The sequence below is a fragment of the Sylvia atricapilla genome, chromosome 13 (assembly GCF_009819655.1).
Source record: "Sylvia atricapilla isolate bSylAtr1 chromosome 13, bSylAtr1.pri, whole genome shotgun sequence".
In the NCBI taxonomy this organism is placed as follows: Eukaryota; Metazoa; Chordata; class Aves; order Passeriformes; family Sylviidae; genus Sylvia; species Sylvia atricapilla.
Genome location: NC_089152.1, coordinates 6,032,538 through 6,053,923, shown reverse-complemented (window position 1 = coordinate 6,053,923; position 21,386 = coordinate 6,032,538). Strand labels below are relative to the sequence as shown.

Sequence of the window (21,386 nt, the reverse complement as noted above, 5' to 3'; positions counted from 1 at the left end):
TTTTTTGTTTTACAATATTACGTGGTTTTGCAAATGTTGTTTTCTTTTTCAATATCTTTATTTCCTACTACTTAAGGTAAAAATAAAAAAAAATTAAAAATCTGAGATGCAAAAACTTTGCTATACCACAAAATATTGTAAAAAACAAAAAACCTCCAAATGACCCCCACTGCAACTTCTGTGAAACAGCTGAAATTAAAAAAATTGGAGCACGCCCTCACCCCTTTCTCCCCAAAGCAACACTGACTGGTCCCTACAGGGCAACTCCCATCTGCAGCAGAGTCCGATGGAAGGTGTGGCCTGTCAGGAGCACAATGCCGGCACCTCGAAGAGAGCAGGAGATGGAAAGTCATGCTCTTGGAAGATGCCAAGAGAGAGAGGAAATAGCATAGATCAAGCCTGCGTGGTGCTGAGCACGCTTTGCTGCTGCTGGAGGGGACAGAAACCCAAGGCACATCTGAAAACGATTTTTTGCCTTTGGAGGGTTAATCCTGTCACCAGTGACCTGCATCTCTCGCTTGCTGCTTGGGACTTCCAGCACAGTGTCTGAGCGGCTCGTAATTGCCTTCTTCCCTAATGCTGCTTTGCAGATTAGCAAAGAGCATTGTGCAGGCAGTGTGGCAGGCTCAGAGACCAGAGCAAGGATGAGCCACCCCAGCTCCCTGCGCTGCCCCGTGACTCACCTGCACGGGGGAGATGGCGCAGAGGTGGAGGTGATTCGGGTTTTGGGGCCCTGCTCAATCACTGTGTCCTCTGAGAGCTGCACTCTGGGTAGGGTTGTTTGTGTGTTAGAAATGGTTACCTTCTGGGGATTTCTGGGCTCGTTGTGTAGGTGTCCGAGGTGCAATCAGGGAGGGTGATAACTCATGATCAATACCCAGGCGTGGGCTGAGCCTTCGGGGAAGCGAAAATGTAGCTTTGCATAGGAGCACAGATCTGCTCAGAGGCCCAGAGCTGTCTCCAGGAACAAGAGAATGTGTGAGTTTTTTAGTAAAAACACTACTTCCCCAGGCATTTTCTTTGCAGTTAATAAATCAGCTTCAGGTTTCAGCAAGGGGATGTGAGACGTGCAGAACCAGGTGCCTTTCAGAGTCTTTAAATTGAAAGAAGGGAGATTTAGGTTAGATATTTAAAGGAAATTCTTCCCTGTGAGGGTGGTGAGACCCTAGCACAAGGTGCCCAGAGAAGCTGTGGCTGCCCCATCCCTGGAAATGTTCAAGGGCAGGTTGGATGGGGCTCTGAGCAGCCTGGTCTAGGGGAATATGTCCCTGCCCATGGCATGGGGTTGGAACTGAATGATCTTCAAGGTCCCTTCCAACCCAAACCATTTCATCGTTTCATCATTCTGTGATTCCGGGGCAGTTGCGAAATAAATGTGCCCCAGCCAGACACAATCTTTTTACTATAAAAAGAATAGTTTCAGATTGAAATTGGTGACAAATGTCAGTGTATTTTTTCTGTCAGAGAGAGGCCAGAAGTCACGCACCAGTGTGTTCTAAAAATACAGCTGGTTTTCTTACTGTAAAAAAAAACCCTGCTCATTTGCATTCTGGTCAATGCTTTGCCTCATGTATTTGCTGAAAATTCAAACACTGCTCGTCTCACTGTGAAAGAGAAGTTCAGCAGACATAAGACTAACCTGGTGAGCTGAGATTCTCCAGCTTTTCTGGAGCACTAGAGTTTAGTCTCTGGCTGTCCTCTGTGCTTCCTTAAACAAGGAATTTACCACCAGGAGACATGAGGGAGCAGGGAGGAGAGGCTGAGGACCTGCGGCATGGTGCTTCCCAGCACTCCATACTGGGATGGGGAGGATGTGGCAGCACAAGGCAGGCAGATGACTCAGGCTGGGGACTGCCTGTGTCAGAGGAGATGGGGCTGGGCTTGACACCATCCAAAAGAGACAATGCTGTCTTTGAAAACTGTAAGAGAAGGTGGCTGAGCTGCAGTCACAAGTTAAATTTTTCAAGGTGGAAGAGCAGAGTAAAAGTTGAGTCATTTAGAGATTATCATCAACTTCGTGGAGACAGTGACAGAGCAGGGGGAGAGTACAGGCATTAGGAAAATGGACACTAGAAACTTGGAAAATGGGATTTTGGCACAAAAGTGGAGTGAATTTCAAAGAGCTAAAGGTTGTATTTGGTGTTCTCCCAATGTGATCTCTGACGTAGAGCAGAAGAGAAATCCACCCCTCTTTACTTGTGGCTTGCCAAAAGACAGCAAAAGTAAACGTGCAGTGAGGGGCAACTGTTAAAATCATGCCAAATTGGAATGGAAAAGCTTCAGAAAGTGGAAAAGAGATTAAAATAGAGAAAAGGAAAACTGATGACTTTTAAATTTTGTGTGTCAAAACTGAAATCTGTGGAATGTTTGGGTTGTGTTGCAAGGGTAGGTAGGGCTCTCCAGGGTGTTTGCCAGGCACTTGCTTCATGGTTGGTAAATGAGACAGGGATTTCATGCAGGGCCATGAAACAGGTGGATGAACATGTTTGTAGTGAGATATGGTGCAAAAGGTGTTATTGTGCCACATGCAAATCTGACACCAAATCCAGGAAAGCTCATGGTCAGACATGGCATCCAGTATTTTAGTGTATTTGGTGGATACACTGATGTGAGGCAGAAGTTTCTATTGATGGAAGGAAAGCTGGAAAATGGGAATGAAGAATGCATGTTGCAGCTCACACCATTTCACAAGGTCCTTGTGTGCACAGCTGTGTGAGCTCTGTCCAGGAGGGCAGTGGGGATGTCACAGCATGAAAACTGTGGTACCCATGGTGATGGACAGACAGTTCCTGAAGCCAAGGCTGAATACTGTGGCAAAAAGCAGCTGGGAGTGAATGATTTCCAGTAAGTGTGTGGAGCAAGCAATCTTGGAGTCTACTTCTGTCATTTTAAAACTTTAGAAATCTCACATGGGTTTCTTCAGTTTTGTCCCAGCCTATTTGTGTGTTCTGGGGGAGGCTAAGGAGAAGTCATGTTATCTCTGTGGTGATCTGTTTTCATGGTTGACTAGTTTTTATGAAAATGGAGTTGTGTACAACCAGCATAAAGAGATTATTTTAGCTATCTTGGTCTGTGGGAATTCATGACGCCCACTTTTAAAATGACACAGCAAGTAGTTAGAATAGCTCTAGATATATTTAGCCAGAGAGACTTCACTGATGGAGACTGTAGGACTAGGAGGAAGGAAAGCAGCAGGACACAGCTCTGACCGAGTATGGTCCTTGGTGACTTTTGCTGTGGGAGAAAAAACCCAACAGCAAGACAGGGACACTTTTGATGAGAATATTGCCTTTTTATGACAATATTTTTATTTCATTCCTTGTAGGAGGTTTTTGCAATGAAGGCAGAGCTCATAATGCATTTGTTGGGATGAATTCACCCGTGGGTTTGCAATCCCTGAGGTGTTGCACACACTGCAGGTCTGCCTGGCCACTACTACCATGGTGTTCGTTGGGCACTGAGGGTTGGTGCTGATGGGTGCTGAGCTCAGGGACTTCAAGATAGGTGATGTTGTAGAGCTTCAGGCTTCCTGCAGAGCTTTCTTCCTCACACTGAGAGCAGAGCAGCAGGACTGAGCAGCTGAGGTGGCTGTGCTGGGAGGAGGCTGCTCTGCACCAAGGTGTCCTTCAGGCTGCAGGGAAAGGACCCTGGCTTAGACCACAAGCACGTGTTTCACTTGCACCCTTCAGGAGCCAGTCCACAGTGAAGCCTACAACTTGATTTTCTTTCTTTTCAATTAAAGGCAAGTAGTGAATCTGAAAATGAGAGCCCAAAAAGAAGACGCCAGAAGCAGTTGAAAAGAAAGTAAGTTTCTAAGAAAAAGGTTTCGAGTGGTGATGCTTTGGTTTATTTCTCAGAACAGTAGTGTATTGGATTGTTTGCGAGGAGTTGTCAACACGGTGAGCTTGTAAAATAAGTACTTTAAAAATACTTTTGTTTACTACTGAAATATGAATATGAATCTATAGATGGATGCAATTTCCCAGCTTTTGTTTGTATTTTCCTGCTGTGCCTGTGACAGAATCTGAATGAGTCAGGTTCACTTTGTGTTGTGAAAGTCTTTCACTTTTCTATCAGGTTACTGATTCCCCTTCAGAGATACTTAAAACAGTTTAATCCCTTCTCCTCCCACCTTTTTGATTAACTGAGAATAAAATGCCAAATTATTATCCTCTTTTATCTTTTATAACCCTCTGTTAAAACTAAAGCACTCCCATAAAGAATGCTTTGGATGTCTAAGCACCATAACTTGAGTTCAATTACTGCCTTTTCCCATCTAAGAAGTACCTTCTAGTTTTCCCAAATACTAAATTGAAGTGGGGAACTATAAGCTGCCTGATGGAGAACATCTCTGAACAGAGCTACATGATCCTGGTTGCTTTCTTGTCTTTCAACTCTTCATTTAGTTGTACCCATCAGTGCAGGAGGGAAGGTGATAAAGCACAGGGAGGACTGTGGTAGTATGGACCTCTCCTGGGCAAGTACAATGATCCTTGTACTCTATCTCCTCTTGGAGAGAAGAGGGGCTCCTCCAAAAGGCATTTTGGAGCTGCAGCTTTATTCCTAGTTGCCCCCAGAGAATGTGCTTCCTTCCACTAATGGTAAAATGTGGCTTCACACTTGGACACTTGAATTGGCAGGAGAGTTTTGATGGCAGGAGACTTGTTCCATTTTCTGGGCTCCAAGGAGCTCATGTAACTGTGCATGTTATGGCTCCTGCTCTGTGACAGTGAGCACTTCTCTTCAGATCCTTCTAGCCCATCTCAAAAATGGAGAAGTAGAAAAAATGTCATCAATCAAAGCCTTGCCCACCTGGGTTTGAGCAGTACAGCTCTGCCACCAGCATGTAGTAAGAGCTGCTCTCACTCAAGGCAAACCTACCAGTGTGTGAGCAAGTGAATGAGACCCACCTCCTGAAAACAGAGAATCACCACACAACATCCCCCCTGCATTGCACTGAACAGCCAAGGATACAGTTTTGGACTTTTTTCCTCTAATTGTGGCCCTGATGGTTTGTTTCACCAAGTATTTGTGTAGAAATATCATTGCCCTTCATGACCTACATTTCTGACTGCAGAATTAAATGGAAAAGAGAGGTCTCTGCTGGAGAAGAGGATGAAGATGGAGGGGAGCAAGGCACCAGTGGAGAGAGTGAGCCTGAACCGAAGAAAATTAAAGCAAGAAGACCTGTCCAAAGGAGGTAAGGAATGGCTGGTTCAGTATCTTTTCCTGCCTATGCTGTGTGGAGAGGAAATCCCTATTTGTCACTTATGAATGTGTATTTTTCCTGCAATATTACCTTTGTTTATGACCTAGTAAACCTAGGGCCTAGTTACTCCTTCATCTCCCCATCTCATGCTTTAGTGAGCACTAGACTGGTTTCCATGATAATTAGAGCAGATTAAATCCCTTAGGAGTCTAATATTTGAGATTTGTGCTTCCTTAAAGACTTACTAAAGTGGATATTTACATAAACCATGCTGTATTATGGCTTTATTAACTCTTATTTTAGAACAGTGGCCAAAACTGGTGTTAAAAAGCCCCACAAAATCCAGCGTGGGAAGAGGAAGAAACCAGACTCATCTGAAGATGACGATGATGATGAAGATGACGAGACTCCCAAGAGACAAACTCGGCGAAGAGCAGCCAAAAATGTCAGGTGTGAAGAAGAGTGGGGATTGCTTGGGAGGGAGAGCTGGCTGGGGAAGGGGAGCACTGGGGGCCCTGACTCCTTGTGTGGTCCTGCAGAGACCCTGCTCTGCCCTACAGAGAGCTGTGGCTGAGGTGTGGCTCTTTTGACAGGTTCCTGCTGGGCCCATTTCGGGTTTTCCTCATTTTGCCATCTGTGTAGGAGGGAATGTTTACCAGTCCCTCTTAGAGGAACGTGAGCAGGTTTGGTTAATATTTCTAAAGCACTCTCAGATGAGATTAATAATTGCAAATAATAGATGAAAATGAGCAAAAGGGAGCAGCTGTGCTGGACTGGACCAATTGTCTGAGAGTGGCTGATAGGTAGTGCCCTGGGGACAGTGTGTTGAGACAGGGTGGAGGTATCCATTCCCCAGTGTACTTTCTCACCTTTGGGGAGTCCCAATAAGGGGCTTGCAAAGAGCCATCCAAATGATATTTTCTAGTGGTTAAACATTCATTAAAGACCAGAAGTGCAGTTCCTAGGGCAGTGTAGGCACCCATGTAGCCTTTTTCATGCTCTGCAACCTTCATAGAATAATGTTTCCCTCAGTAGTGGAGATTTTCTCTTATGGCCTTGCTTCTGCTGCAGGGATTGTTCCACCTTGTGAATCATTTGATATTGGCCATCGTCAGCAAAACTATATGGGCAAGATAGAGGGTTAGTCTGAAAGTGTAGCTTTAAGTGTCTTGGGAAAAAATACTGAATGGATGACTTTAAGACATGTGTGTGCTGAATGTGCACTAAACCACAGGATAAATGCTGCAGAAGGTGCTCCAGTCTGAGCCATTCTCTGTGGTGGTGTGCTGGGAAGAGTCAAGGGTTTTATTTATATCAGTTTGGTTTTGATCTTACTCAGCTACAAAGAGGATGATGATTTTGAGACGGATTCTGATGACCTGATAGAGATGACTGGGGAAGGAGCTGATGAACAGCAAGACAACAGTGAAACTATTGAGAAAGTCTTGGACATCAGGCTTGGAAAAAAGGGAGGTGCGTGGCTCTGGAAGAAGCCTTTATTTCTGATGGCAATTGCGCGCGCTCACGGTTTCTCTTCAGCTGCTGCAATGTTTTCGCAACTTTAAAGTGGGGCCAAGGGTTGTTTCAGTGCTTTTCATCTTTTCCTCTATGCCTCTTATTTACGTCTTGTAATATGCAATAGCTTTTGTAACATATGATATTGAAAAGCCTAACATCTCTGTAGTTGATGTTCTCTGCAGCTTTCATTTAGCCTGCACGCATTTTAAAGACGCAGCCATTGTTCTGCAATTCCTGCTTTTCCCTGCTTTGAAATATAAAACAGATCTAGGAGAGTCAGTTTTCATAGCCCCATTGACAAAGCCATAATGAAAATAAAGCCAATGTTTTGTTCTCAAAGCCTTACAAAAGTGTTTTTGTGAAACTGAATGGTTGTGAACACTTTCAAGAGGCCTTTGAATTATACTTAAAGAAAAGCTACTTATGACAGATTTTAAAAGATTCTGTTGTATGGAAAACTTTTGTGTGCCTGCCTTATAGTGTTGCAGAATCTTCTGGACGTTCTTTGTGCTCCCACAAAAGATGTGTTAGGAGAGGAAGGTCCTGCTCTAATGCAGTTGATGTCCAAATGAGAGTACCAAATGCAGGCTGGTTTCTCTTGCAGCCATTGGAGCTTCCACCACAGTGTACGTGACCGAGGCCAACGGCAACCCCAGCGCCGACTTCGACCCCGAGAAGGATGAGGGGGAGGTCCAGTACCTGATCAAATGGAAAGGCTGGTCATACATCCACAGCACGTGGGAGAGCGAGGAGTCCTTGCAGCAGCAGAAAGTGAAGGGCCTGAAAAAGCTGGAAAATTTCAAGAAAAAAGAGGAGGAGATCAAGCAATGGTAGGCTTCACTTAAAGCAGTGATTTGGCCTTGGGCAAATTGTTTTTAGCCAGAGGTTTGAGGAGTCATGAGTGGAAATGCTTGATTTCTTCAAATAAAGTGCATTTCATGTGCACTCTGGTCTCCCTCTGCCTGCTGAGGAGCATCACCCCACACAGAAATAATATCTGTGGTGTGGATGGTTGGAAAATGGAGAGGACAAGGCATAAAATCCGCGCTATTGCCACTTCTTAGGCTTAAGAGTTGGGAAGGCTAATGACAAATAAATGGTGCACAGACTCCCCTGGCCCAGGAGGTGCTGTGGGGACTTGCAGTTTTATTAACCATTATGGCCTTCTCTGTGTGCAACTTTTCGCATCAGTTTATGTCAAACTTCCCCAGGAACTATAAGGGGAGCTACAGTGTCTTTCCAAAGTGCTGAGGCTGGAGTAGCAGCTTCCATCTCTATTTGGTTCCTGTTTTGAGACTGATTCTTGCATCAGAATAAGGCAGCATTTAACAGGGGGACAATCTGAACATCTATGACATTTGCTTCTCAGCAATAATTTATAATTTTAGGAAATTTAAGAAACATGTCATGTAATAGTAGTTTGCCCCTGTCACTTGTCTGACAGAAAGTAGATTTTTGTCTATGCAACATCCATGAGCACTATGACAGAAGCGTTACAGTCTTTTCTTGGTTTTTGTTTTGAATTATTTTGCATCTAGGCTGGGCAAAGTATCACCTGAAGATGTAGAATATTTCAACTGCCAACAAGAACTGGCTTCAGAGCTGAACAAACAGTATCAAATAGTGGAGAGGGTAATTGGTAAGTGGAACCAAGACTTTGGTAAAGGGGTAAAGTAGGAATGGGAATTTTATTCCGTGTGACAGCAGAATGAGTGTACAGTTCTCTCGTCTTCCCTGTCCTCCAGTATCCCTGAAGAAAACCTCATGGTGTTTACTGTATTTCATTGTGTGAAATTTAGGAATTTGGACAGTAGAAATCCAGTTTTGCAGGTTTGTATTTACAAGGAATACAAATCAGTGACTCTCCTTGTCTGGAGTATGGGATTACACACTAGTTTCCAACGGGTTGCTAAAATTGTTGCTACTGAATTTCTTTGTCTTCAGCCCTTTGGATGTAAGATGTTTGTTTCCAAAGCAGCAGCATGGGCCTGGCTTTTGTTAGGTCCACTTTCCGTGGTGTGGTTGAGGATGTGGTTAGGCTGCAGGCAGCTCAGGGGTGAGATTTTCATGATTAATTAATAAAAATAAAAGCAGAACTTACTGAGCACTTTGATAATATCACAGTCATGTCAGTCACAGGTGCCAGTTGCTTTGAGAATTGGCCTGGAGAGCGGTTTAACCTATTTCCAATTCCTGTGAAAACGTGGGTGCGAGGCAGCGATCGCCTGCCCTGCTCCCTCTGCTGGCTGCCAGCATTCCAACCCTCCCTTCCCTTCTCTCTCCAAACACAGCTGTGAAGACCAGCAAGTCTGCCACGGGACACTCAGATTTCCCAGGTAAAGCAACATTCTTTTGGTCTCTCTACACTTTTCCTATGAGCCAAGACCTGTCTTGTGGCTGCCCAGGCAGTTTCAACCTGTGAACCGTGTTTGTGGTTCAGCTGCTCAACCACAGGTGCTGAGGTTTGGGCTTTTTTTGCATGTTTTTCAGCAAACAGTCGAAAAACATCCTCAAATGACCCCGAATACCTGTGTAAGTGGATGGGGCTGCCCTATGCTGAGTGCAGCTGGGAAGATGAGGCTCTGATCAGCAAGAAATTTCAGCACTGCATTGACAGCTTCAACAGCCGTAACAACTCCAAGACGATTCCCACCCGGGACTGCAAGGTCTGCTGGTTTCTCTCCTCTCCTTTGCTGGGTTCCTCCAGGCTGGGGGAAGATGCAGGCAGTGGGAACATGAAATTTTGTCAGGATAAATGTCAGAGAACATTTTCCCATCCTCCCACTTGCGTTTAAAGGGTTGTTTGCTGCTCTCATATTGTACTTCAAGCAGAGACGTGAACCCCTTTGAGTTTCATTTACTCTGTGCACAGTGAGAACGTTATGTCCCCCTGGGGAGTGGGAGGCTTAATTAATCCTTGCAAAGTGCTTCCTCCTCAGAAGGAGCTGCAGCAGTTTTAATATCACTTGGATGAAAAAACAGCACACCTGGGGAAAGAGGAAGCCTGCAAGATGCTGATACAGTGAAGGAGAGGGTCAGAAATAATGGGAGAAAAACCAAAAGAGCACAAAGAAGCAAGTGGAGCTTGTTCCAACTCCTATGTATTTTGTGCAGCTTACTACACTCCTGGGGGACTCAGAGCCCTGATCATAAACCACAGGGCAGCAGGCAAATCACAAGAAATGCAGACACAAGCACTGGCTAGGAAAACATGGACAGACTTGAACCAGTGAAGAGATATACGCTCTTTTGCTGAATTCATAGATTTCATTCCTGAATTTTCAGCTTTTCAGCCACTGAGAGTTCTGTCTTTCTCTTCAGTGGGCTTATGGCAGCATCTCTTTCAGGTGTTGAAGCAGAGGCCGAGGTTTGTTGCCTTGAAGAAGCAGCCCTCGTACATTGGTGGGGAGAACCTGGAGCTGAGGGATTACCAACTGGAGGGCCTCAACTGGCTCGCTCACTCCTGGTGCAAGTATGTACAGAGGCTGTGATGTTCATTCTGTGGCTTTTTTGTTCCAGAAGGATTTGGCACTCCTCCTTTTCAAGTGAGGTCTTTACCCGCCCTCCTTTTGCAGCTTGAAGGATTTCAAATGTTATCATTGCAGACACTGCAAGCAGGAACTACCTAAAGCGTGAACTTAAAAAACCTTGTGTGAAAACAAAAAGCATTTTCCCTGTCTGGGCCTGTTCACATGATGAATTTGGCTGTTTTGTGAGCCTGGTACATATCAGCCCTAGATTTCCATTGACTTAATGGGAAAAAATGGTTTCTGGCTCAGTGTGCTTATATACTCATTGAAGTCTTTGAGACATGTCCTTCTAAAATTAGGCCACTGGTTCCCCTCTGCCTTTGCCTGTTTTCCTCCAGTTTGGAGTCATCATAGTTAATTTTTGCACTCTTTTAAGCCATGTTCAGTCTGGCTATCCCTGGGATCCACTTGGAAGTGTTCCAATAACTGTTTTTGTACTGCCCCTCTCTGTCCTTGTCGTGGATTGCTGTTCATGTGGAGCACAGTAAATCAGCAGTGGCAGAAACACGCACTCAGACAGCATTTTTGTTTGTTCTCCTCTTTCTCAGGAACAACAGCGTGATCCTGGCTGATGAAATGGGACTGGGCAAGACCATTCAGACCATATCATTCCTGTCATACCTGTTCCATCAGCACCAGCTGTATGGCCCTTTCCTGGTGGTCGTGCCCCTGTCCACCCTCACCTCCTGGCAGAGGGAGTTTGAAGTGTGGGCGCCCGAGATAAACGTGGTGGTTTACATTGGAGACCTCATGAGCAGGAACATGGTGTGTAATCAGAGAGCAAAGGGTGAGGGCTCAGGGAGAAGCACTGGGTGCAAAGCAGCAGCTTGTGCATGATGTGTGTGACACACAGTCAGCTGGAGAGGCTGGTGGATAGTGCTGGCAGCACTGCAGGCAGCTGGAGCTGGTGTAGCTGAGTGTGTGGGTGTAAATCCCTGCTGCAGGGAATTTTTTGCTTTATTTTGCCTCTTGGAGCGAGTGCAGGAGTACTGGCTTCTCTGAGTCTGGAAGCCAGTACTGATCTGGACTGAAACATGCAGTGAGAAGTCCAGCAGAGTAAAAAGTGCTTGTCTTCAGTGTTTGGAACTATTCAGACAATGGACACACGAGTGTTGGGACTCTAGTGGTGTCCACAGTGAAGTGATGTGTTCATTAATGTCATAACAGCAAGTTAACCTTATTTTGTTACTTCTGTAAGGGCAGTTGAACCATGTGTGCTCTAAAACAAATTTAGAGGCATTTTGAGCTCATCAAATGGCACCTTGGAACAACAGGAGTTTTGGCTTGGTTGGAGTCTCTGGTTTACAGCTACACTGAAATAACAATTGTTAACTCTTTCCTTTTGATAACGTGTTCAAGTTAACTTTTGTCTCCCCTCACAGATACGTGAATATGAGTGGATCCATTCTCAGTCTAAAAGATTGAAATTCAATGCCCTTATCACAACGTATGAGATCCTCCTGAAGGATAAAGTGAGTAATGGTCCAAGAATGTTTTTACTTAGTCTTTCTTTCATTTTTCAAAGGGGAAAGCCAGTTCTCAGCTAGTGGGTTTTACCTCTTCCCTCTCTGGTGATGGAGAATTACAGCCACTATTTGCTTTTCTTTCCCAGTTATTGAAAGCAAATGTGGGAATGTGGGATACATTTTACAGTGTCTTCACTTTTGTACTGCACAGCTGTGCTATTCTTTTTACATATAAGATATCTGTCAGGTCCAGCAACCTGGATTTTTACCTGGTTTAATTTAGGCTTGTTATGAGGACAAAACATTACACTGTTAAAAGTATTTGCATTTTTACATCTACAAGAGATCTGTCTGCTTAGGAAATACTATCAGCTCTGTCAGTGTATTACTGAGTCCTAGCAGAAAACAAAAAACGTAAAAAAAGGGAAAAAAAAAAAAGATAATAAAAGCTCTCTCTGAACTTTTTAGGCTTGTTCATCTGCTCTCCTGTTCTTGCTCCACTGGGACCCAGGGCCCCAAGGGCATGGAAAAAGGGGGGAATAAAAAGCTAGGGAAAGACTGTGCTTTCTGAATAAGGGAGGAGTAGGATAAGTGTACTTGCTGCAGGATTATTGAGATACAGCAGGAGTGTTGTACAGCATGGCTGATTTTCACCTTTTCCTTTCTGGGAAGGCACTCTACTCCCCAAATTTTGTTAGCAAGAAGATCCTGTGAGGGTCCAGCCTCAGGGCTGGGTCAGGACACCCTGGGCAGCAGACTCTGCTGGGCTTCCTGGCCTTGGAGAGAGACACATCTGCAAGGTGGTGGGGCCTGTCTGACCCAGTGTCTCCTCAGTGCCTGTGTTTTTTCCTTCTCTTCCTGCAGACTGTTTTGGGAAGCATTAACTGGGCCTTTCTGGGCGTGGATGAAGCCCATCGGTTGAAAAATGACGACTCCTTGCTGTACAAAACGTTGATTGATTTCAAGTCCAACCACAGGCTGCTGATCACGGGCACCCCACTTCAAAACTCACTCAAGGAGCTCTGGTCCCTGCTGCACTTCATCATGCCAGAGAAGTGAGTCTCCTTTCAAGCCTTCCAAGAAATGTCTCTGTTTATTCTTGTCTGTTAAATAGGCTCAACGGACTGCAGAATGGCAGAAATCCCTGAATTAAATCCCTGAATTAAACTCAGTGGTGTGACAGCAATGACAGGAGAACAGACATTAGTGGGGAAAATCAAAGGTTAAATAACTAACACAAGGAGTATTTCTGGCAGCAAACTGAATGGGGAAACCTGATACATGCCTTTCAAATCTGCCTGCTGTCTTCCAGCCATCTCTAAAAAGCTAAACTTGTTTTAAGCAATCATTTCAGCCATTTCTGAGGTTTCCAGTACACTGTGGTTCAGGCACCTCTGCCAACCATTCCGTGGCAGCTCTAGGAGTGCTGTCTGACTGATTGTGTGTCCACAGGGTAACAAATGTTTTGTTTCCTTTAAAATAAAATGAGCTGTGAGTATCTCTAAGGCTAAGGCAGGCATGCCCCAAATTTCACTGAAACTATGTTTGACTGCATGAAGAGCTGTCCCCCAAATTCTTTTTGTTGGATCACAGAAAGAGTGAAGGAGAGGCTTGAGGTCTCCCAAGTGGAGGAGAGCGGATCTCCACATTTCAAAGGAGCTGTCAGAGGAAGCAACAATCCCAAAAGAGTCTTCAGAGCAGGGTAAAACAGTCCAGTTGTCAGAGCCGTGCCTGGGGGAGGCACCAAGGAAAGTTCAGAAACTGCTGCCAGGTAAATGCCAACAGAGTAAAATAGTGGGAGACTTGGGATTTTGGGTCCTGGGAGTCAGTATGGAGCTTAACTATAAGATGTTAGGAAGATGTCTAAGCCCAGAGATCTTCTAGCTTTGCCACCAATCTGTTCAGTTAACCAGAGAAAAGGGAATCTGTTATCTTCCACTGTGTTTCCATTAAACTGCTGGTCTCCTGCCTTGTGGTGCAGCAGGAGTGTATCCAGTAGATGCTGTTTGCTGCCATAAGAAAAGAGCTATTCTGACTCTTCCTCTTCTTCTCCTTTCTGTTGGCAGGTTTGAGTTCTGGGAGGATTTTGAGGAGGATCATGGGAAAGGTAGAGAGAATGGCTACCAAAGCCTTCACAAAGTCCTGGAGCCGTTTCTCCTGCGCAGAGTGAAGAAGGATGTGGAGAAATCTTTGCCAGCCAAAGTGGAGCAGATCCTCCGGGTGGAAATGTCTGCTCTGCAGAAGCAGTATTACAAGTGAGTCACTGAATAAGTTACTCAGAGTGCCAGTAGAAATGGGCACATCTTTCTGTGGGCCTTTGGCAATGTGTTCCAGTATTCTGTACATACTGTGGCCCTCAGAGTGCAGTGTGACACCATCACCTGTAGTACTGGCAGCTTCCCAGTGGGAATATGAGGTAGGGTAGTTGATATCTTTCCTTCTGGAAGATGTTTTTGTAGAGTGATACAGTTCAACTGGCCAGTTTTGCAAGACAGGTTATATTCTTCTTGGAGGAATGACAATATGCACCAAGTTGGGATTCTGTACAATGTTCAACTGTGATAATACCAATAGGCAAGTCAGGTCAGGGTTTTTAGAGAGCAAATAGCATCGTGTAAGAGAAGTGAGGAGAGATGGAGGGAGGAAAGTAGATTGATGCCTGAATGAGCTGTTCCTGAAGGTTTTGTTCCTCCAGGACTCTGCTCTGCACTGAGTAATGATCTGGACTTTAATTTTCCTGCCTGCAGGTGGATTTTGACAAGAAACTACAAAGCTCTTTCAAAGGGAACAAGGGGAAGCACATCTGGTTTCCTGAATATTGTGATGGAATTGAAAAAGTGCTGCAACCATTGCTACCTTATCAAACCTCCCGAGGAAAACGAGAGAGAGAATGGCATTGAGACCCTGCAGGTGAGTTGTGTCCTTGATCACCCCCTTTTTTCCTTAAATTTCATTATTTCGTCCTCCCAACAAAATAATTTCTAGTGAAGCTTTAGCTTCTGTGGCTTCTTCTTTAAAAATACTTCTCACAGCTAAGCCATTTGAACTTCTAGCCCTCCACTTCCTCTGTAGGTAACATTTCATGGCCTTCTAGAGCAGGAGCTGTGGGCAGTGTAAGATCTATCTTGTGTGATTCCTTGTGTGTGTGGGCTCTGCTGTGTAAATCCAGATGATTAGATTAGAGATGTACAAGATATGAATGATCCCAAAAGGAGCATGTCTGTGGGATGTACATAAGGGTAAGATTGGAAATGATGGTTATTTCTTCAGTCTTTGATTAGGAGCAGCGGAAAGCTGATTCTCTTGGACAAGCTGCTGACCAGACTGCGGGAGAGAGGCAACAGAGTGCTGATCTTCTCCCAGATGGTGAGGATGCTGGACATCTTGGCAGAGTACCTGACTATCAAACACTACCCTTTTCAGGTGAGAAACATCAGCATGGAAAACAGCGGGGTCCCTTCAAAAGTGTGGCAAAAACTGGAGGGAGCTTGAGCAATGGGAGTCATTGAGTTCCCAAGAGGTTGGGGATTACAGGTGCTGGGATTACAGGTTGCACTTACTGGAGAGAACTGGGATGTCCCTTCATTTCAGTGTGGCCCCATCTCTGCAAAACTCCTCTGACAGGCCCCTGCTTTGGGCTGTGTCATGTGATAAACCCTGAGGACAGTGAGCACAGAGAGCCTGGCTGGGAGGCTGTAACGGGAGCTGTGGTGTCACCCGCTGTGTGCCTGTTCCCTGAGCATCCCCCAGCCCTTGTGACACAGCTGAGGCAGTGCAGTTATTTTTAATTGGTGGCTATTTTTAACAATTAAACGCTGCAGGCAGCAAAGGGGGCTGTAGGGCTGACAGCACTCGGGTGCAGCAGTCCCTCAGGGCTCCTTTACCTTCTTTCTTTTATCACTGTTGTTGGTTTTTGCAGCGCTTGGACGGCTCGATCAAGGGGGAGATCCGAAAGCAGGCGCTGGATCACTTCAACGCCGACGGCTCCGAGGTACTGCAGTCCTGGGCACAGAGGGTTTGTGGCTGAGCCACAGGTTGTGACTGACCACAGGGGATTAATTCAGTTCAGTCTTTTTAACAGGACCCCAGGTACTTTTAAAGACACGGATATGGCAGGTTTTGCAACCCAGCCGTATTGCTTATTTTAAATCTCTCACATCCAAGGAGCAGGGCTGCAAGTCACATTTCCAGAAAGTCCTGAAGAGGCTGGGAAGAGCCAAAATTTAGCAATTCTCTCCCTATTGGTCTGGAGAATGAGGTGGTTGCTGAGTGATTCCAGTCTGAAGCTGGTTTTGAATATGAAATGAGAGAGACAAAAGAAGGATTTTAAGTGTTGGCAGGCAGTGGAGTCTGCTGCTGGAGGTGAAACTCTCCAGTGTAATAGGAGAGGGCATCTGAAACCTCTCATCTGGGCTTGCTGACTCACAGTGACTGTTGCAAGACACTTGTTTTTGTGTCAGTCAGCCCAGCTGTGAGAAATACTTTTCTTCACTGCAGAAGCCTGGGCTGGAGCAGAATTCTTGGCTCACACAGGAATTGTGAGAGGTGGTGGTTGTAGGAGAGTTAACAAAAGGAAGTGTGAGGGGGGAAGGAGCAAGAATGCCCATAGAACATGCCCTTTTTCCTGTCCTGAGGACATCCATGGGGGCTCAGGCATCTTGGCTCTAACTTGACACAATCTGTTCATTGTTAATCTCACTCCTAACAGCATTCAGGCAACAAAAAGCAGGTGTTTTCCTGCTGTCTTTGTAGGAGTCTGGTGGGCAATGTAGTCTGACCTTCAGAAGTAACTCCAAGGTGTTTTTGCCTTGTGTTGCTCTCCCATGTCGATTCATACCTGGAGTAGCACAGCCTTCACCTGGGCCAGCACTGCCTCACCCTGGGTCTGGGCTTTAAGACTGGTGCTTTTAAGCCTGCATAAACAGGGGGTTGGGAAGGAAATAATTTTTCTGCTTTAAGAAGCATGAGTGCAACAGAGCCTTCCCTCCATTTCCTTTTACAGCTTTCGAGTCACCATTGCTATTTTATGCCCACAGTTACAAGCTGGTTAACTCATGGATGCTTTTTTATTTTCTCCTTCCCAGGACTTCTGTTTCTTGTTGTCAACACGAGCCGGAGGGCTGGGAATTAATTTGGCCTCTGCTGATACTGTTGTTATCTTTGACTCGGACTGGAACCCCCAAAATGATCTCCAGGCTCAGGCCCGAGCCCACCGGATTGGACAAAAGAAGCAGGTCAGAAGAGCTGCCTGGGTTGTTTTCACTGTGCCTTCAGTGTGTGCATCTAAACATCCTCTCACTTCACCAAAGCTTCTGAAAACATGGGCTTTTTGTCCCAGCCCTTGCTCCAGAGAGTGCTGCCCGAGGGACTCTCATTTTAAAAGTAGGAGACAAAAAACCAGCCCAGATTTGCCAGGTGCCAAGTGTTTCTGTTGGTTTTAAGCATACCCAGAACCCAACCTCATGGCATTGCACTTCTCAGCCTAGTCCACTAGGACTCTGTTCTTTCTTGCCCTGAAAAATGTAAAAAGTAGAACATCTACCCTTACTAGGAGTTATTAGATATGTGAAAAGCTGGTTTGGTGCTGGTTTGAATTTAGAGCGATTGTTTCAGAAGACTTTTACTCTGTGCTTGGGCCCACTACAGGATCTGTGTCCACCATCCTGATTTTAACTGGTTCTCCTGAGATACACAGAGAATGTGCTTGTTTTCCTTCTGAAAAAGCACATGAAGAGACAATGTCAGCAGCCCAGTGAAAACAGCTGAGGGATGCATTGCTGTGTCAGCAGAGGCTGTCCAGGAAATAGCTGTGTTCTCTTTTTGCCTCTCAGGTGAATATTTACCGCCTGGTCACCAAGGGCACAGTGGAGGAGGAGATCATTGAGAGAGCCAAGAAGAAAATGGTGCTGGATCATTTGGTTATCCAGCGTATGGACACCACGGGCCGGACTGTTCTGGACAACAACTCTGGGAGATCCAAGTACGTGACAGTCAGGAGGCAGAAGTGTCTGGAACATGTGGCATAACCTGCTTCACCTGCTGGCATTTCCCAGTATTTATTTGATAGGGTACAGGGCAGAAGGCTAATAAATAATGGCAGCTTCCACTGCTGACTGATTTGGCTTCTTCATTTGGACACGTAGGATCAAGACAATCAGAAATTTAAACCCAGTTTTAGGCCATTATTTGATTTTGTTTCTGTCTTCCACCCAGAGATCATCTTGGTCTGAGGGAACCTGGCTGTGGAACAGCTGCATTTTGGCAGTGACCTCAGATTCTCTTAATTTCCCCCAGTAGATGGAGGTGGTTCCCATTACAGTCTTTGTCTGTGCTAGAGCAGGAAAGAGATTAATAACAAAGCTTTTTATAGTGCTGGGTAGAAAACTTACTCCTTGCTTCAACTAGGAAAAACACTGGTATGGTTCTGTGCTGTAGCAGTTCTGACTGAACAGCTCAAAACACTTTTCCTTCTCTTGTTCTTGCAGCTCAAACCCCTTCAACAAAGAGGAGCTGACAGCTATTTTGAAGTTTGGAGCTGAAGATCTTTTCAAGGAACTTGAAGGGGAAGAGTCAGAGCCTCAGGTAGTTTGAAATTGAAATCACACGGCAGTTTGTATTGCATTACAGGTCTGCAAAAGGGACTGTTTGTGGTTGCTCCTGCTTTGTTCTTGCCTTGTGAGAGCATGAGAGCAGATTGGTGAATAGGACATGTGGGAGTCTGGAGAAGCTGAAAGCAGAGTCTGGGATTGGGGGATCAGGGGCTGAGGAGAGCCTTGTTGTTGGGGATTAAATAGTAATGGTCACCAAGGAAGTCGCTTGCCTCCTGAGGATTATTTGCTAGTGACAGCACAGCCTACTGAAGGCTCCTCTCCCTGCCTCTTCTGAGCACTTGCTCAGCATCCTTTTTTGGTGGTTCTGAACGAGGCAGGAGTCAGCACAGTGCAGTGAACAGGTCTCTCTCTCCTGCCTCAGTGCAACAGTGCTTGACAGTTTAGCATTGAATGATTTGACCAATTCTCTTAATGGCCCAAGCAGCAGAGCTTCGCCCCAGGGAACACAGCTTACACTTCAGACATCTCACTGCCTGGAAATTTTCTCCACTGTTCAGCCTTGATGGTCCTTTCCTTCTGTCCTGTCACCTTATTTGTACTTCCTTGTACCACTTGAGACAGTTCATCCCTGCCCTCTGGGATGACACCTTGCAGATATTTGCACTTTATTTAGCTCATATCAGCACACGAGTCTGTCCTCAAAGCCTCTTACTCCCCGCTGTGCCTGGCACCCTTCACTTTATCCCTCCTTCTCCCTGGCTGGCAGGAGATGGACATCGATGAGATTCTGCGTCTGGCTGAAACACGGGAGAATGAGGTGTCCACCAGTGCCACCGACGAGCTGCTCTCACAGTTCAAGGTATGGGACCCCCCAGGCTCTGCAGTGGGCTGTGGGAATGTGGCTCCCCACACTCTGCCCTGGTGGTGAGGTCAGGAACAGGCAGGAGCACCTCAGGGACACGAATCACAGAATGGTTTGGGTTGGAAGGGAACTTAAAGATCATCCAGTTCCAACCCCCCTGATGGAGGTATTAATTTAATTTCAGGAAAGTGGTTTTCAAGGCTGGGAATAAAAAGGCAGAATTTACCAAATTTGGAAACAAACCCAGTAATTTACAAATATTCAGCAGTACTTCTTAAACTGCACGTACTTCCTCAAAAGCTGTTAGTCCAAAGACATGGCAAGGAGCCAGGAATGTAGTGACATAGGGATCAATTATAAAGTACTTAGGAAAGTGTTGGCAGAATTCCTATGGAGAAGAAGTAGAGGCTTAGCAGACAGCTCTGGGGTGTTCCTGCCAGGGGAGGGAGTTGCTAAAAGTTCTCCTTTGCTTGTAAAAGGTTGCCAACTTTGCAACCATGGAGGAGGAAGAGACAGAGCTGGATGAGCGGTCCCAGAAGGACTGGGATGATATCATTCCAGAAGAGCAGAGGAAAAAGGTGGAGGAGGAAGAAAGGCAGAAAGAATTGGAGGAAATCTACATGCTGCCTCGAATCCGGAGCTCAACTAAAAAGGTACAGCCCATCTTGAGGGGATGAGAGGCTGGAGGAGAGAGCTGGCAAAGAGAATGCTCAGGGGAAATCTCCTCGCCATCTAAGCATCTTTCCCTCCTCCAGAGTTGGTTGTGAATAAAGCACAGAGGTAGCACAGTGACCTCTTGTTGGCACTGTGCATTGGACCAATGGTTTGGAATGCAGCATGAGGGCCCTGACTGGACTTGGTGAAACTCATCTCACCAGGCAGGCAAAATAAAAGGAATCTATAGTGACCACAAAGCAAAGTATCCAATTGTATTGGATTTTGCTGCAGATTTTGCCATTTTTTGGCTGTCTCTTTTCCTTGGGTTCTATAGCTCCCTGGGTGACTATTGCCTAAATCTGGATCCTGAGGAGCAAAAGAGATGGTGACTTCCCAAGTTCTTCTGTAGGTAATGGGATCTACCCCAATCCAAAAGAAAGCTGAGTGTGCAAGGATGCTCTGCTTGGACATGGGACTTTAAGGAGTTAGAACTATTCTCTGGGGTGAGCTGGGGAAAAACATTGACATGAAAAACACAGAGAAGGATAATTCCTGTTGGATGAATCCAGATTAATATCCGAGGTGTCCTGGTTTTCAAAATAGTCTAGAGGGACTGTGCCACAAACCCATGGAAATCAATATTTTAACATCTCTTAATAGATCAAAATGCAATTGTTAAACTGGTGGCTGTAAAAGGAGGATGACCACCACAGCCTCAGCCAGCTGGGAGCTGCAAGGGTGTGCAGCCTCTCTGGGCTGGTCACACAGGCTCCTACATCTCCAGGAATGGATGCTCAGGTGTTTTACAGTCCATGAAATAGTGCCAATGCACGGAGGGACAGAAAAAGTTGTTAGCTGATTAGATTAGCAGTTGTTAACTGTACTGCTGTTCCTCTGGTACGTGCAGGCTCAGACAAATGACAGTGAATCTGATGCAGAGACCAAGAGAAGGCTCCAGAGATCATCTGGATCAGAAAGCGAGACTGACGATACCGACGACGAGAAGAGACCGAAGCGCAGGGGACGCCCTCGGAGTGTCAGAAAAGACACTGTGGAAGGATTTACTGATGCTGAAATCAGGAGGTCAGTGCTGGGCATAAGAGACAGTTCAGAAAACAAATATAGAAATCCCATGCAGGTGGAGAAAATCCCAGATTAATCCAGGATGTGTTCACCTGTAAGCACATCAGTGGCTAGGCAGAGCTGGTTCACTGGCACAGCTTCTGCACCTTTATGTAATTCACTTTGATCCCAGCTGATGACATTAACATTCAGGTCAGTGCAAAATGGACTTAGATTGTCTTTCATCAGGCTACAGTGTAGCTGGTACCTTCCTAAAATTAATCTGTGCTGTAACTGCCCTTTGTGGGCCAAGTGGATTGAGCTAATGCCCTGTAACATGTGAGGTCTTTGGTGCCATGAGCTGCAGAGCTGGACAAGCCAAGGGCTCTGGCCTTCCTGACATTTTTTTGGCAGTCATCCTGCTGATTTAAGCACTCAGTGAAAGGCAGGCTCTGGCAAAATGACCTCATGAGAAGCACTGGTCGTGTGATCCGAGTGGTTGTGTGTCAGTCTCTGATGTCAAATGGGGAC

The 21,386-nt window shown here is 45.7% G+C and overlaps 1 protein-coding gene across 6 annotated transcripts in view; it reads left to right on the top strand.

Annotated features, from left to right (window-relative positions):
- Positions 1–21,386, top strand: part of CHD2 (chromodomain helicase DNA binding protein 2) — an 81,745-nt gene that overhangs the window by 48,814 nt on the left and 11,545 nt on the right. For all 6 annotated transcript variants that reach the window (XM_066328280.1, XM_066328284.1, XM_066328279.1 and 3 more), the window contains 22 exons: positions 3,743–3,804; positions 5,078–5,200; positions 5,513–5,659; positions 6,549–6,682; positions 7,332–7,557; positions 8,266–8,366; positions 9,019–9,063; positions 9,218–9,393; positions 10,075–10,199; positions 10,806–11,022; positions 11,640–11,729; positions 12,588–12,778; positions 13,790–13,978; positions 14,471–14,633; positions 14,994–15,146; positions 15,643–15,714; positions 16,808–16,957; positions 17,555–17,703; positions 18,209–18,305; positions 19,041–19,133; positions 19,616–19,789; positions 20,701–20,876. In XM_066328280.1, coding sequence (XP_066184377.1) covers positions 3,743–3,804; positions 5,078–5,200; positions 5,513–5,659; positions 6,549–6,682; positions 7,332–7,557; positions 8,266–8,366; positions 9,019–9,063; positions 9,218–9,393; positions 10,075–10,199; positions 10,806–11,022; positions 11,640–11,729; positions 12,588–12,778; positions 13,790–13,978; positions 14,471–14,633; positions 14,994–15,146; positions 15,643–15,714; positions 16,808–16,957; positions 17,555–17,703; positions 18,209–18,305; positions 19,041–19,133; positions 19,616–19,789; positions 20,701–20,876 — 3,053 coding nt within the window. The remainder of the gene's footprint in view (positions 1–3,742; positions 3,805–5,077; positions 5,201–5,512; positions 5,660–6,548; positions 6,683–7,331; positions 7,558–8,265; positions 8,367–9,018; positions 9,064–9,217; positions 9,394–10,074; positions 10,200–10,805; positions 11,023–11,639; positions 11,730–12,587; positions 12,779–13,789; positions 13,979–14,470; positions 14,634–14,993; positions 15,147–15,642; positions 15,715–16,807; positions 16,958–17,554; positions 17,704–18,208; positions 18,306–19,040; positions 19,134–19,615; positions 19,790–20,700; positions 20,877–21,386) is intronic.